Source organism: Phlebotomus papatasi, chromosome 1, assembly GCF_024763615.1.
Source record: "Phlebotomus papatasi isolate M1 chromosome 1, Ppap_2.1, whole genome shotgun sequence".
Taxonomy (NCBI): domain Eukaryota; kingdom Metazoa; phylum Arthropoda; class Insecta; order Diptera; family Psychodidae; genus Phlebotomus; species Phlebotomus papatasi.
In genome coordinates this window covers 32,199,435-32,216,493 of record NC_077222.1, presented here as the reverse complement: position 1 = coordinate 32,216,493, position 17,059 = coordinate 32,199,435, and the positions used below count along the sequence as shown (strand labels likewise).

The following is a 17,059-nucleotide window of genomic DNA, read 5'->3' as shown; positions in this document are numbered from 1 at the left end:
CTCTTTAGCAGTTACCGTCTTTCGTCTTCGTAACTCTTCCGCAGTTACGGTCTTTCGTCTTCTTGTAACTCTTCAGCAGTTACTATCCTTCGTCTTCTTGTACCTCTTCAGTAGATACCGTCTTTCGTCTTCTTGCAACTCTTTAGCAGTTACCGTCTTTCGTCTTCTTGTAACTCTTCAGCAGTTGCCGTCTTTCGTCTTCGTAACTTTTCGTTCTCACTTCTTGTGCTTTTGCACCGTCTTTTCACCTATAATTGTTCTTTTTACGTCTTCTACTTCATATCACGTCTTTTCATTAATTTTTCATCGTTTTTTCCACTCATTTTTTTTATCGGCCTCCTCAAAATTCCACGTCTTTTTTATTTTTCCCAGCAATATTCTACCCCCATCCCGGTTGAGCCCCCATGTAGGATTTGGGAAAGGGGGATGTCGAGGGAAAACTCTCCTTTTAATTTAATAAATGGTTTAATTCAGTACTATGCAACTTCATCACGTCTCCTCCCTTGAACAGAACTCTATAATACTATTTGTTCTACTGATCGGGTACTACGTTCCCAGTGAAATCATTCCAAACTCCAAATTCATTCCCACATATATTTGCATTTCTTACTTTCTTACTTTTTTATTATTTTAACATGACATATATATTATAAAAATAAAAAAAGTATATATATTCCGAATATTTTGATAATTGATAATTATGGTATTAATTCGTAAATTCGAAATAAACGGAAAGGCGTTTTTTACGAATGTTCTCAGATTTACACATTTATCGCAAATACTAGATACGTTAAACTATTAGCTAAGCCTTTTAATCCCATATTTCAACAAATTCGACAAGAATAATAATAAAAAGTGAAACGAAATTTTGATAAATCACAAAAAAAAGTTTGTGTTCTGACTAAACTGTACGATAATTAGACAAATAGTGTCTTCACTAAATATTTATTATAGTTTTGAATTACTTATTTTCTTTGTTTAATTTACTTTTAATGGGCATATGTTAAATAATATGAAAAATCTTAACTATTGAAAATATTTGTAATAATTATTATAAAAATACGTAAATTCTAAGTAAACGGAGAGACGGTTTTAACAGTTTTTTTTTTTTAATTTGGACTTTTAATCGTCATTCTAAAGTAAATTCTAAAGTAACATTCTTTATAAGAATTTGAATAAAAGTAATTAAACAGAATAATTTAGCGGAAAGCATGAGATACTGCGTGAGCAAAGCCAACGTACACGTAACAAACGAACACGAAGAGTTTAGCAAAGACACAAACTTCTCTAGGAGTTTAATACAATTTTGTTTTATTACTTTATATTCTTCATTAGTTTTATTTTTGTATTCTTAAATGAAATATAGAGATAATAAAACAGGCCGAAGAATAAAAAAAATTTAATAATAAAAAAATGACAAGAAAGGTTTATGTCTGAGCTAAACTATAATGATCTTTTCATGTAGTTTTCTACTTAATTATCTTTTTGACCTATCAATAGTTGGATCAGAAAATCAGATACGCTATTTGCTGATCCAACCGACGATATTTATTCCCTTATATTATTTTCATCTAATACCTTAGGATATGTGAAAGAAAAACTTGATAATTTCTATTTTGTTTGAGATATGAGATAAACTTGAGAAAATTATGAAGCAAACGATAAGATTTTAAAGGCAAAAAATTTACGATTAATATGAAACTACTCTAAAGTTAGGATGATTAACTAACGGATGGAGCATTTTAATTCATAAATGGTATATTTTTCTTCAATTTTTTATAATTTTTAAGTCTTAGATCCCACAAAAATAAATATAACACGAAATAGTAGGCACATATACAGAGAATATATTTTTATTGAATTTAAAACGTTACTGGGTGTTACAAATAGAAAATTTGTCAGAAAAATTCAAAAAATTACGAATTTTACGTCTTTTTCATATAGGCTTTAGGAACTGTTATCCTCGTGCAATCATTTTAAATTTTGAGCCAATAACATAACATTAGATACTCTTTCATTTGGTAAAAGTTTTAAAATGATTGCATTTGGTTTTATACTATAACTAAAAAATCACTTAAGAAAAAATATACCATACTTTTGTACTGAAAATATATGAGAATGCTCCGCCCTGCTCTAAAGCAATATTTAATTAGACTTTGGAAAATGCCAAAAGGACATTATACTATAAAATGTATTATAAGGTAATGACATTGAAATGACCTCTAGATGTCCTTTATGGCATTTCTTATCCAAAATTATTTCTAATTACTTGGTAAATCGTGGGCTAGAAAAATGCAAAAGAAACAAAGTGTTAGAAACTTCTGAGAACTTTGCTGTCACAGCAACAATTTAAGGATGATTGAGCTACCAATGTACAATTTCAGTGGACAAAATTGCGTGACGGTCACTTAAAGTGAAGAGAAAGTCGTTGAGTAATATTTCCATATGTTCCAGTGTCTGTATCAATTATTCAAGCGACATTTATACCTGAGACAATAAACATTAAAGTGCTACCAACCCTCAATTTAACCTATCACAGAATTTCACATTGTGTTCTCTCTGATTACTCTTCATTAAGAATTGAAGAGGTAAAAACATGCACGAATGATTTCTGAAAGAATTTATTTTTTCTGAGTAATTCCACTTTTTTTATTGCTCTTCTTTGACACACTGCAAATTATATTATAAAGAGAAAATTGTTATTTTTGTTCCTTACACATGAGAATATACCTTTCAACTATCATTCTCTTCTCACTGTTATGTCATCATAATTTTCTTTTTTTTTGTTTATTCTTTGTTGTTTAAAGAAAAGAAACGTTCTTTAATTATGTGTGTATGGTGTTTTGAGTTAATTTTCTAGTGAAAATTTTCTCTTATCGAAATTATTTGATGTGTTAATTTTGAATTTTTCTTTTTTCCCAACCTTCAACCTAATCTTCTGTGTCACCTTTCGCGTTCGACCCTTCATGTCCCCCAGGCTATTGCAGAGGTCGTGAGACCTTGCAGAATCTCTGTGAGCAAATTCCCGGCGATGCCCTCCTCTTTAGTATGTTCAAGGAGAACGCTGAGCCTGTCAAGTGTCCCCTTAAAGGTAAGTCCCGAGTTTTGTCGCCAAAAAAATTACTTATACTTTCTTCGGTGTGCCAACTTAACTTCAAACTGCCTGTAACTGATAATTACAAAATACCAAGTTTGATTAATTTTTATCGCATCACCAGGACCTTTTACATTCACCTACAATCGAGGCCATGGCGAATGCAAAAGCCCGGTTTCCAACATCGAAAGCTGCACTGAGGACAGTCGCCTCTTGCTGAGCTTTCAGGCTTGCCCGGATGTGGCGGGTACAGAGAGCACAGTGGAGGAATTAACTTGTTTGGCTACGTGGAAAGATGGTAATTCGAGGTATTTGGTCGGATTAGTATCCCACCACCATGCTACGTCCAACGAGGAGAGATATCGGTGCTTTGTGTACGAGAAAACTCCCACGGGAATGGGTGAGTGTTAAGTATTGTCCACCTCTCGCAATATAATTTGCTCTCCGACCGAGGGGTTAATTGCTCCAGGTGACAAAGTCCATTCCCAGATGAAGTAACAAGCCTAAATACATTGACCTAAATTCATAGACTGTTGTTGGGATTTAAGTGATACAGCGAATAACTAAAATTTAAGAGCTTTATAGCATAAAATGGCGATAACTAATGTTCTAAACTCGAATTACAAATGAACATTTAAGCTCTTATACAGAAAAATTTAAAAGGAATTGATGATTATATTATCCTCCAAATTGTTAGTAATCTTTCAATTTTCAGAAACCGAGATAGTATTTTATATATTCATTTGTCTTTATTTCTTTCTTCAAAAGTCTTTTTAATATAATTTATTTAATTATGTTTACCATATTTACAGTCTCTGTTTAATATTGCAATATTCAGATACTCATAAATAAGATTTATTATCACGAGGGAATAAGAAGCAATAGAACTAAACATTCTTAACAAAACCTTCTTATTAAAATTTTTTAATGAAATTCTAATAAACAGAAGGATACCACTGCATTTTAAGAGACAAGAGGATTATTTACCCGTTTTCTATCAGCTTAAGTCAAAGTCTTTGCAATATTATAGGCAGTTAGGAAATTATCAAAATTTTAACTCGTAGGTAATGGCTTTACGGCTTTTTCAAACATAAAACCCACCACCATTAGGGCTAAAGCTTCAGACTTCTTAAGAGTCGAGGTTTTCTTATTAGAAATATTGATTCGAAATTCGATTAGAAACGTAAGAAAATCTCTTGGTGCTTAATTCTATCCATTTTATTATTGTTTAAAAGTGATATTTGTGATATTTGGAAACATTGGTTTATTAGTCGGAAGACCATTTATACCTCAGATCTAAAGGGGCTTTTATTATTGATAATTTTAAATTTTTGAATTTAACTCTGACATTAAGAGAAATTCTTCAAAAAAGGAATTATACCAGTTCCTATCCCTACAACGCAATTTAAAAAAAAAATGTATAAACTTCTAGTCTAAACCTAAAATTAACTCAATCTTTAGACAAGAGTTTTAACCCAGATTCCGAAGGTTTCTGAATACTAAGCAACAAGCAATTGCAGGAATTTTACAACATTTGATAGATCAGTTGCAATTAATATTTGATCCTAAGTGTTTTTTTTTAATCAGTGAAGCCACACAGATAACATTAGGTTTGATGCATGAACTTTGAGATTTATTTTCCCTTTGTTTTGAGGAACCCCATTATTTCGATTTACTAGAGACTTCATCAAAAAGATATCTTAAATTAATCTTAAAACACAGCTTAATATTAAATAAATTTTCAACTAAATTTCAGTTAGTGGAACTATACACTGATTCAAGATAAGATGAAACCGATGCAGTTGAGTTAAGAATTTTAAAATTATTACCTACGCTTTAAGCTTATTCTTGATCAAGTCATTTCAAAACATACCTTCCGGAATAGTTTAACTTTATACTTGAAAAATCCAAGATTCGGATTTTCCCGAAAACGTTTCTATAATTGAAATATCTTCTGAGATAATAAGGTAAAGTACCCTTTATTCGACCGGTTCCTCTATTCAACCGGTAGATTTATTTATTCAATTTAATTATATTTGCTATAATATTTTGTATATGATCTAACATTAATAGGTCAATTATTCTTTAAATAATACGAATCAGTGACAAATTCATAGAAATAGATGAAATTCACCATCAAATATTAAAAAATTGACCCACCGGTCGAAAAGAGGATCCCGGTCGAGTAAGGGTACTTTACCTTAGTAAAACATATTCAAAAATATTAAAAATGGCACAGACTGTTTTCGAAATAAATCAAAAATCATGGTCATCGAGGGTTTGAAATCTAGATTGATGACACACCGAAAAATTTTTGGGTTGTCGACATTAATTAATGTTTTAATCCACGCAAGAAATAGAATTGTTTTTGAACTTTTTTATACTTCATTCTAATCAAGGAATTCTCTTTATTTTTCAATGAAAAATGTTTTATTTACGATTTCCCATCATTTTCTTAAAAATACAGTTTATGCTTAAAATAATCAAGTCCCTCAATGTTCCATTGCATCAGTAACGTTTTTGGAACCTTCGAGAATATGTATCCCGTAAAATTTGGCAGTTAAAAATCAGGAAGAGTATATTTATGTAAAGAACTTCTAATCCGTCTTCCTAAACTCTAAACGTATGGTAGTTTAAGCTTATCCTTTACTGCCAAATTACGGACTAAGTATTCTGTCCAGGCAGTATTTTCTTTCTTAAGCGCGGGATATGGTAATTGGTCATATCGTTAGAGCTGTCTCTAACCTCGAAATTTGTGAAAAAAAACAGATTCAATACCTCCTTTCCTAGACACATTTCTACTATTCCCTAGGTCTAGGGTGGAAGCAACACCTATTGACACTTTAAGAACTCCTGTCAGGACCTACTGACACCCTACTCGGTACCATTTAGAATACGAAATTTGAACACTTATCTTTATCGAAAAACGTGTTAGATTAATGAAAAAACGTCATACTTATATTTTATTAGATATATTAAATAAATTTTAACATTTTGAAAAAAAAGTGTCAATTGGGATATCCTGTCGAAGAGGTGTTCCTTTGACCCAAAATTGTTTCAACTGTTCGTGGATTCAAAATCTTGATCAAAATCAGAATCATATGATTGTTTTATCTTTTATTATCTTGGATTAGACATCGAATTCAAATCGTATTTTAGGTCATATATTTTTTTTAAATATTGCTAACGAATATCATAAATATCACTTTATAGAGTTCCTCTTTTAAAGAAATAATTAATTTATTTTTATTGATAGGATTTGCTAAATTTTGGTGACCGAATGTCACTGACAACTTTTATAGTATGTAAAGCATGTTAACGGTATGAATTGGATTACTAACGTTTCAGATGATATCCATGTAAGCACAATGAACATAAAAGGATCAGACTAATTTAAATTTAGGAACAAATTCAATACAAACAATTTGCAACAAATTCGTTCTATTCTTCTAAATACTTTATAGTCGGAAATTCGCCAGATCTAAAGAGGACATTGACTTTTATCCTTTACTTTGCAACAATATGAAATCTTTATAGTGACTTCCTGGCATATTAACCCCTCAACTTTGAATAAAACAGCATAGTGGAGGAAGTTTTCTCCGGTGAAAGTGTTTATATTTCCTCCAGACTTGAAAGGATATTTCCATATTCGTTCAAAACTTAATCCTCTTCTTTCTTGTTTGTCTTCTCATGGTAACTTTTTGGGGGGCCATGGAAAAACAGGGCTGTCGTCGAAGGATGCAGCTTACAAATTGGCTCAGTCTGGAGATGCCACATGCAATGGTCTCGACAGTGCTGAGGTAAAGTGTCCAATAAAAGTGTCTTTCTCTCTTACATAAATTTATCGTTTTTGGGTGCGGTTTCAGGTGGGTTCTCGAATAATGACGCTGAGAAAGGCACCACCAGCAGAACGATGTGATTTTCCAGCATGGTTCAAAGGACCTAAGCATTGGCACGCACTTCAGGGAAATGTTGGTTACACATTTCATCAAAGGTAACAGCACACTAAATTAATTTTAGCGTCCCAAATGTTGGGATTGTAATTAATTAACTTGGCTTCCCTCTCACTCTAACATTTTGTCCATCTAATTCACTCATACTCAAATATTCTAAGGGGGAGAAAGACCATTCCATGAAATTTACTATACTAATAGAATTGATACAAAATTATACAGATGTAGAGTATATATTATTTCCGTGACGTGAATATTGGTGAATTTGAGAGTTATCAATTGGGGTGGTACGCTCTGCAAAATTCAAATGAAATCATATTGGCGTATTATTAAATCGGCCCAATTTAATTGACGAATTTTGGGTGTTATAAAATTGTAAGCATAGTTTCATGGTGAGTTTCCACCAGAGTTCAGATTTAATTAGTAAGTGAAATCAATCGAATTTCAAACTACCAACAGCCGCAGTAATTACTGTATCCAATTAATACTGATTCAACATAGACTAAATTGAGATATGGTTTAGGGAAAAATAACCCAAAATATGCTCAATAGCTTAGCCACCAAAACCAAATATCCATTTCAATATTTCAATTTAGTCAGAATTGAGAAACCTAAAATTGGACATTCACCAAAAACTAAATAAACATAGTTTATGAACCTTTTATAATTTAATTCAAAATGGTAAATCAACTGTACTCTGCATATTATTTAATTTTTAATTTTTAAAATTGGAACATCTTCCGGATAGAATTTAGTCATAGAAAAAAATTGAAAGGGTTATAGTCGTATCCTGGAAATCAAATCAACTCTGATCTTCTCACTATTTTTTTCGGGCAATTTTCTCTGAAAGGCCAAAGAGATTAAAAGGTTGTTTTTTTCACTCATGAACTTTTCCTAATTTTGATTGAAAGTTGACAATTCGTACAATTGTAGAGAGAAGACCTTTAGTAAATTATTCAATTTATCCAAGAGAACTGAAATCCGGTTCCAACAGGAAGAATTTCTAGTTAAACCTAATTTTCATTAACAACTTTTTTTGTGTTAATCAGAAAACTTACATACGGTGGCAGCCAAAATCCTTAAAGCCAATATCGAAATTATACGGACGATAATATAGAATAATTTTCCAAAAACACAGAAAATTTACTTTTACATCTGGCAATAGCAGATGCAATCCTGGGAATAACTGACACTTTTAAAATTCGGGATTTTGTCTTTCAAAATTATAAGGTCCTCGACAGACCTGAGGATAAGGTGTGAAACGGCTTAGCGCAATTATATTCGCAATAATGGTTAAGCTACTTTTCCATCATTTTGCACTAACTCGTCTCTCGACTTAAGTCGTAAATATTTCAGGGACCTAAACCTATTTCCAAAGAATTGTATACGTTCGCAAAAATTCTGGGTGTTGTAAACGTTACTATACAAATACGTTCCTAGGTCGCTTCCTGTTGCGGTGTCATTGCCTTCTAGCTTTTTATCACTGTACCCAGGGGGGTGATATTAGCTCTGAAAAATGCGACCGATTTTAATGTAAATTTTTCCCTGTTTTCGTACACATTTCACGAGATATCTCCAAAACTACGTAGGTTGCCAATTAAGGGTTTTCGGTTGCCTCTTCGATATTAAATTGGCTTTTATTTTGCATTAGTATTTTTCGTTAATTCATTCTACAATGACAGAAAACAGCTAATAAACTCAAAAGTTGTTTTGGCACGTTAGAAACATATGGGAAACATAGGAAATGTCATGCCCCTGACTGTACCTATAATTTGGAGAGCCGAAAGAATCAGTCCGGTCTAGAAAGTCAGAAAATGTGTGCTAGAAGGTAAGGCGGTTAATTGCTTTAAGAGAGCCCATTCTCTCTCAATCCTTCCAATCTACGAATCCGACCGCTAGTTTAAAAAATTTTGACCGGGTCCCCTACATATCACATATAATACGAATTTAGCATTGAAGGCATAAATAATGGTTTAGTTACAAAAAACTATGTTGGTTGCTTTGAAAAATTAATTTTAGAATTTAAGCAGAGTTTGCTTTTAATTTTATTTGTATTTGAAGTCATAAAATTTTTTGAAAAGTATAAGACTAATTTTACGTAAGGCAAAGTGGGGCACCTTTGATAGTAGGATACCTTTGAAATTGGGATTTTTCTCCTATAAGTTTAATTGGAATGAACAATATCATAATGTAATTTAGCTTCTCAATCTGTTTTGCAGCTAAATTGTCTGTCGATCCAAAGACAATGGATAAGGCTCAATTTTATTTAAAAATAGGTGAAAATCCCAATTTCAAAGGTGCCCCACTTTCCCCTAATATACATTAAAACCAAAAATCCAGCGAGCAAAATTATTGTTTTTATTTTGTAGAAAATTCTATAAGATCAGTAAATGCAGTTTTTAATTTTAAAAATATTTTTTTAAAATTATAGTTTTTTTGGTTACTAAATAGGGGAAAGCGGCCTGCCTTTGAATGCAGCAGCCTTCGAATATTTCATTTTTTCTATTATTTTCCAAAGCAAAAACCCCATTCTCTGAACTATAGTCAATACAACTATTTTCTATTAACTTCAATTAACAAAACAGAATTTTTGCTTTTGGAAATAAGAGAAAAAATAAATTTTCAAAAGCTGCCGCATTCAAAGGCAGATCACTTTCCCCTACAGAGTAATACTTCTAGAACACAGCGACAAGCCCTGATTAGTTAGCTTTAAATATTAGATTTTGTCTTAAGCTTTAAATTTTTACATAAGCTTTATAAACTTTCTTAAACATCACAAATTTTAAAGAACTTGAGATAAGAATATAAAATATTATGGCGCTGGCACACCTTTTCAATTAGTGAAATTCTTTCAAACTCATATTCTCATATTCTCACTCATATTCTCTCAAACTCATATTTTTCTCATATTCTTTCAAACTAAAATCAGATATAGCTGTCTCTTTCTGTCATATTAAATTTAAAATTGAAATTGAAAATGAAGTTGAAATTTCAATTTTCATTTGACAGAAAGACTCAAACATATCTTATTTCAGTTTGAAAGAGTAAGAGGGAAAATTTCAACTTGTTGAAATTCACTCAATTGAAAAGGTGTGCCAGTGCCATTAGGCTTTCAAATTTTCAAGGGGTAAGTTATATTGATAAACCCTTGTCAATTGTCCGAGAAATGCTTCGCGAAACCCGAAGAACGCAATTATTCCATCGCAAAACCTGAAAAGGCGCACTTTTTGCATCAGGAAACTTGAAAAGCCCACGAATTGCATCCTAACAACACGAGAAACTCAATTTTTGCATCGCAGAACCCGAAAACTAACTTTTTGTATCGAGAAACCCCAAAAACCCAGGAGTTGCATCGTAACAATCCGAGAAACCTACTTTTTGCATTGTGAAACTCGAAAAACTAATTTTTTTGTATCGAGAAACTTGAAAATCCTTAAATAATTGAATCGAAAAACCGGAATACCCCAGAATTACATCGAGAAACTCGAGAAACTAGAAACCCTTGTCAGTGAACACCTTGATCGTGGATAATTTATTCCCACACGAAAATTTCCGTTGATTGAGGGTATTTCTCTGCGAATTGTGATAAGTCTGGATTCATAGGAAAGGCCTTGGAATCCCGGACAAATCTGAGCTAATTCCTACTTGTGAGCCATCACTTTTCCCATTTCTAGGAAGACAGGAAAATGTATCCTCATAATTTACAAAGAGTAATCACTAAAAATTTTAACTGTTCAATTGGCGAATTTCATAGTAATTCTTTAAATCGACGACTCAGACTATAAGTCGAACAACTCGAGTTTTTACAAAAATCATTTTATTTGCTTTTCGGATACTTCTTTATACCCTCTACCTTCTCTGTGAATTATACTTGAAAAATAATTATTTTCAAAATTATAGAGATTTCATATCTCAAACATCCTATATTCTACATGTAAAATCTCAGCTTCAAATCGCTCTCCTGTAAAATTTGCTTACCTCGAGTTATTCGTTTCTTATTCTGAGTGGTCGAAATTCACTAATAATTTCTCAAGATCAAGGTCATACAGTTTCTGGCCCCACATAAATTGCTGAAGAAACATTTTACTTAATAGCCTTGAAAAAACACCCTCTCAAAATTATTGGCAATATTTCACCAACTTATTAGACATTCATGGCATCAACAACGATGAGAAATATTGAGTAGAATTGAGTGCAGTAGTCATACTTGGGGGTCAATTGAAAGTAATTGGAATTTTCATTCTTGACTGAACTTCTGGCACTCACACAGTACCATGGAAATTAGCAAGAGGAAAATAAAAAGAATAAAAAGGGACTTTCACAGCCACTGATCTATATATTTATGGATGTAGACACCAAAGCTATGAATGAGGGTGAAAAAGTTTTTCAAGTACTGATAAATATATTTTGGGGTATTGCGATAAATTGTGGAGTGAAAAACTTTTCTATCCTTCCTCCATCCTAAAATATCTAGAGCCATTTCGTGTTTTCCAGACCCTCTACTTCTCCATTTTTTTTTACTACGCCCCAGTGTCTGCCTACGTGTATCTTCTCTCTGGAACATCCAGGGGAATGACTAGAGAGATATAGCCAGGGTTGGAAACCCAGGAAACTAGGAGATGAAATGCCACAGAATTATGCTTTAAGGAAAAAAAAGAGACATGTATCAAAATGTTCCCTCTGAACGGCAAAAAGGAAGGTGAAAGATATGATAAATTTTCACTTCCTGTTAAGTCATTTTTTTGCACCTCCCCATTTCCAACGTGAAATTTTGCAACATTGTCAAAGAGTTGGAAAATTGAGAGGATATTTTAATATTTATTCTCAAAACAACCATTCAACATCATGTCTTCCCGAGAACTTTCTTCCATTTGACTCCTCAAACTCCATTATTTTGAGCACAAAAAGAGAAAGAGAGCAAAAATGGGAAAAAATTTCAAGTATATATACTTGGTATATTTGGACCAATATGTCAGGGAGACAAATATGCAAAAGTTTTTCACTTGAGATGAAAAAGAAGGGACAATTTTAAGGATTGAGAGGGAAATTTTCCAAGGAAAACACAATTCATATAGAGAAAAGTTGGAAGGAAGTAAATGTGAAGTTAAAGAACAAGAGTTGAAAATGTACAACAGATAGAAACGATTTTGACCGATTTCTAATTCAAGCGGAACGATATCTCAGGAGAATATCCTAAATTGCAAATAACTAATACAGTATATCACACTAGAAAATTTCACATTAAAGTTAAAGTGAAAAGTTGCTCATTAAAACTTCTAGAACCACTCGAAATCGCTGATTTAGTCAGGACACATTGCTAGAATTGCTCAATGTCACGACGGCACACGGGTTGTCAGATGAGTGTTTTTGTTTTTGATAGCATTTCAGTCGTTTGAGCGAAAATGTGCGATTTTAGTGAAGAAGAGGAAGTTTTCCTCCTGTACGGTACTTAAAAAGGACAAAAGGATCCGCTACAAAAGGATCCGCTAAGCGAGAAGAAGGAGGTTGCGGGCGAGAGATTGGCTCCTAACGCGACCTTCACATGGTGTCGTTGAAATTCTATGGGGCGATTTTTTTGGACATAATATTTTTTTTCGGATGACTTCGGAGGAATTTAAAGAGCTGCTTCAAATCGTATAGGGCTTTATTTTCAAAAGAAGACTACGAAAATGACGGAGCCAATATCACCCAAATCCCGACTTATGTGTGAGTTCTAGCAATTGGTGACTCAATTTGTCGCAAACTGACTGAAAGCCGTCAGATCGGTTGCCTCTATTTTTGTATTCCCGGTATTTTGTTGTCCCAAATGACGGTTTTCTTATGCACAGCCTCTCATTTGACCACGAAATCCTAGAAGTTTATAAAGGAATATAAAATGTAGATCGAACACATTTTTGTTTAGCTTTTTTCTTACTTATCCTCTGCCCGATCTTTTTTAAGGTCTTCTGTCCTTTCTCCATCTCGTGCGCGATAAATAGTATTTAGCACTACTTTTTATCACAATTTAATCACGACTAAATTGGTGAGAAAATTGTGGAAACTACCCGAATGACTGCAATAAAGTAGTACCTGATGAAAATTTAATGAGCAAATTTTGCTCATAAATTTGCTCAATTCTTATTAATTTGCTCATTAATTATCAATCGTATTTATGCTATTTAATCTAATTAAACCAATTTTTGTGACTCTAGTCAACTTTTTTTATCACTAAATGAATCAATTTCTAAAAGCTCTTGACGAAAATTGCACATTAGGACACATATCAGCAAAAATTAATATGAATCACATTAAAATTTTAATGTGAAATTCTCTAGTGTGATACCTCGGTAAGCAAAGTTAATAGTACGATTGCTCTAGTCGAAATGTAGGGGAAAGTTTTCAGGCTTCGTACACAGTCTGGCTTCGAACATTTCATGCCCTGAAGAAAAATTATGGCACTTGCTTTTAAGTAGGGGAATGTAGACATGGTTCGCTCAGAGTGAACTTTCAAACGATGCGAATTTTCTCTTAGTTTGCAAAGAGTTAGTTCGTCATTTCGTAGCCATAAGATAGATAATTATTACGCTCATGAAATGAGATGAGAAATAGTAAGTCAGCTCTTTCCAAACAGTGAGAAAACTCGCATCGTTTGAAGGTTCACTCTGTGCGAACCATGCCAACATTCCCCTACAAGGAATAAAAAAGAGTAGCTTTAAATGCAAAACATTTAAACCTTTGGAAATTAGAGAGATGGAAGAAAATACATCATCGTGCTGAATCATTTAATATATCATTTATGACATTTTCTCAATGTGATAGAGCAATTGTATACGTATTCAAATGTTAGAGTGCTTTTAAGGAGCAATAAGGGAGTATCCTTGATATTGTCCGTGTGGCAGTCAATTTAGCGGAAGGGTTAGGCATATAATAGGGATGGGAGGGGTATATATTGAAATGATACTTTGTATCAAATGGTAAATTGGTATTGAGGAAATATTAAGTAAATAAATAAATTTCAATTTCAGTGATGGATCAATGCACATTACACGGCAGAGTGGAGCAATGGAGACTCGGGCTCTATGTGAGCAAATTAACAAACAAACCCCAACGGAAATGATGGCTGTGGTGCACTACACAACAGGCTGGTGAGTAATTATTTGCACAGCGTACGAGAAGGGAAAGGCATATGGGGTGGTGGCCCCTTGATGACCGAAGAAAAAGGGAGAGGAGCAAATTATTATTTACAGTGGAAACACGCTATATATCGAACTTTGGGAAAACTTTCATTGCTTCTTCCACTAAAGTTACACACACCCACCCATCCATTTTAAACCACCCACTCACGATGCAATCGACAACTGCAGGGCAATGATTTCCCAATTGATTTGCCCTGGGAAGTGAGGAATTGCAATGCAAAAAGAACATTTAAAGTGCGACGTCTCTTTCTTTTTTCAAATCGTTTTCTTTTCCTCCTCGACGATGTTGTGTCGTCTTGAAAGTGAAGCACTTCAAGGGATCTTTGTCCTTAAAGAATACCCAAGAAAAAGGTCAATCTTCTGATGGTTTCTTGAAAGAAGAAATTCTCCAGAGATTCAGCTGAGTTTAAAAGTTGGGGTTTCTCTTATCGTCATTTACTTTTTGTAGAAACTTCTTAAATATAGCCAAAGATTTAAATCACGATTGGGCTTTTTGGTTACGCGTTGTTCAAAGTTTTCAATGAATAAGTGAATTTCATTTTCTACAAACTCATCTTATACTTGGAAATATGTAGATCATTCCAAGAATTCGGTTAGAAGCTTTCACAAAATAGCTCTGTTAAGTATTGATTTTCTCAAATAAACTGGAAATAATTTTACAGTTTTGCGTAACAAATTCAAAAAGAGACTCATTAAGAAAATTGCTTGCTTAAAAGTCATTAAGTTTATTAATTATTCATTATTGTATAACTAAACGAGTAAGAAGTTTGAAAAGACTATTAGGTTGTTGGATTAAGATTTCAACTTGCTGTATGTATATTCTATAAATTTTTCATTGATCTTAATGACTCATATTTAGAAATCCTTGTCATTTGACAGAGAAATGCCTCCTCAAACCCGAAAAACCAGAAGCCTTTGTTAAAAAACGGTATAAATAATCCCTTTAGCATTTCAAATCCTAAAATGTTTTCTAAAACAACAAGGCTATGATCAAATTTACAGCTAAAATTAATAATGTTTTGTGGAAATTTCAAATTCACTGAAAATTAACTCTTGAGTAGATGATAAGTCCATTAGACTTTGAGATGATTAGAATGGAGTAATATTACTTTGAGATAATATTACTTTTACAATTCTGAATATTTCATTTTACATTTTTCTGTTTATTTATTTACTCTCACTGTCCCGAAAAAAAGCGTACGTTTGGATAAAATTTCCGAATTAAGAAATTAATTCTAGGAATTCTTCTGTTATTGGAATAAATCTTATACCTGAGGCATCTACAGAATATTAAACATTTATTTTCAAAGATTCCTTATTCTCAACGATCATTCGTCAAAACAACTTTTTTCAGGATGATACATTTTTACCAAAATTACGATTTTTGGGACAGGGAAAGTATTTATTTACTTTTAGTCCATATTCTTTTACGTACAGGTATGCTTAGTCTAATAAAATCAAATATTAATAATCTTGTGGTTATTCTTTGGAAAAGGAAAAAATATGATTGCATTTTATTTAAATTTTTGAAGATGTCTCTTTATAGATAAAGTTTAATCTCGGCATACGGTATTGTACGAAAATATGCATAAAACTCAGAAATTGTCTGTTCACAATAATACAAATAATATAATATTCAGACTGATCTTTAAACAAATTAAATACATGTTTTCGAAATGTAGAAATGTTTTTTTTATTAACTTTTTAAACTTAGGCAGGAAAGAGTGGAATAGTTTCACTCCCGAATTGCAAATTGGATTTTGAAATTGCTTAATAAAAGGAGGAATAAAATTTAGTATATACTATGAGTTACCCCCAATAGGGATAAGCGGTTGAAAATGAATGAATGAGCTATAAGTTACAGTTGGTATTACCGTGGTATCACACTAGAGAATTTCACATTAAAATTTTAATGTGATTTATATTAATTGTTGCTGATATGTGTCTTAATGTGCAATTTTTGTCTAAAGATTTTAGAAATTGATTCATTCAGTGATAAAAAAAGTGGATTCGGGTCGCAAAAATTGTTTTAAATAAATTAAAATAGGATAAATACGATTGATAAATTAATGAACAAAATAATGAGCAAAATTTACTCATTAAATTTTCATTTGACAACCCGCTTGCCATCGCGACATTGAGCAATTTAAGCAATGTGTCCTCACTAAATCAGCAAGTTCGAGTGATTCTAAAAGTTTTAATGAGCAACTTTTCACTTTAACTTTAATGTGAAATTTTCTAGTGTGATAACTCCGTAGAGTTGCTAAAAATAAGATCAGTTATTTTTTTAATATCATTGGTCTATTGTGATTTTTGAATTTGAATTAAATTATTTTCATCTTATTTTTTACCTTCTCCACCCCCCATGCGTCCACCCTTGTGGTAGAATGAGTGAAAGCCCCCAATGTGGAGCAATTTGGAAAATGTAAATTTTCAAAAATAATATTTGTATTCATCTTATACTTGAGATATTAAAATGGATTGAAATTATTATGGGACTTTAAGATCTCTACACATTGGGAGCAATTTTCGTCAAAAATTGCATTTTTGAAGGAAATTGTCTTCAGTGCTGTAGGTGGAAAGGTCAAAATTCTGTTAAAAATGCAATTTTTGATTAAAATTTCTCTCAATGTGTAGAGGCCTTAAGACTTTAAATACATAAATATATAGGGTAAAGTGATATAATTTGAAATTAGTGTTACAAGTTGGACATTTCGCCGGTACAAGTTGGACAAGGCTTTTTTCTTGATAAATACAGTACAAAATTTTTTTTAAGCACAAGGAACCAAATTATAAAACTAAAGCATTGAAAATATACAAATAAAAATAAAGTACTA

The 17,059-nt window shown here is 32.4% G+C and overlaps 1 protein-coding gene across 4 annotated transcripts in view; it reads left to right on the top strand.

The window, feature by feature from the left end:
• LOC129798843 (uncharacterized) overlaps positions 1-17,059 on the top strand; it is a 527,934-nt gene that overhangs the window by 496,546 nt on the left and 14,329 nt on the right. For 2 of the 4 annotated variants that reach the window (XM_055842247.1, XM_055842245.1), the window contains exons 5-9: positions 2,978-3,091; positions 3,219-3,494; positions 6,818-6,894; positions 6,961-7,088; positions 14,052-14,171. In XM_055842247.1, the coding sequence (XP_055698222.1) occupies positions 2,978-3,091; positions 3,219-3,494; positions 6,818-6,894; positions 6,961-7,088; positions 14,052-14,171 (715 nt within the window). Of the gene's footprint in view, positions 1-2,970; positions 3,092-3,218; positions 3,495-6,817; positions 6,895-6,960; positions 7,089-14,051; positions 14,172-17,059 lie in introns of all 4 variants that reach the window. The other 2 variants (XM_055842244.1, XM_055842246.1) reach the window with 1 other exon arrangement.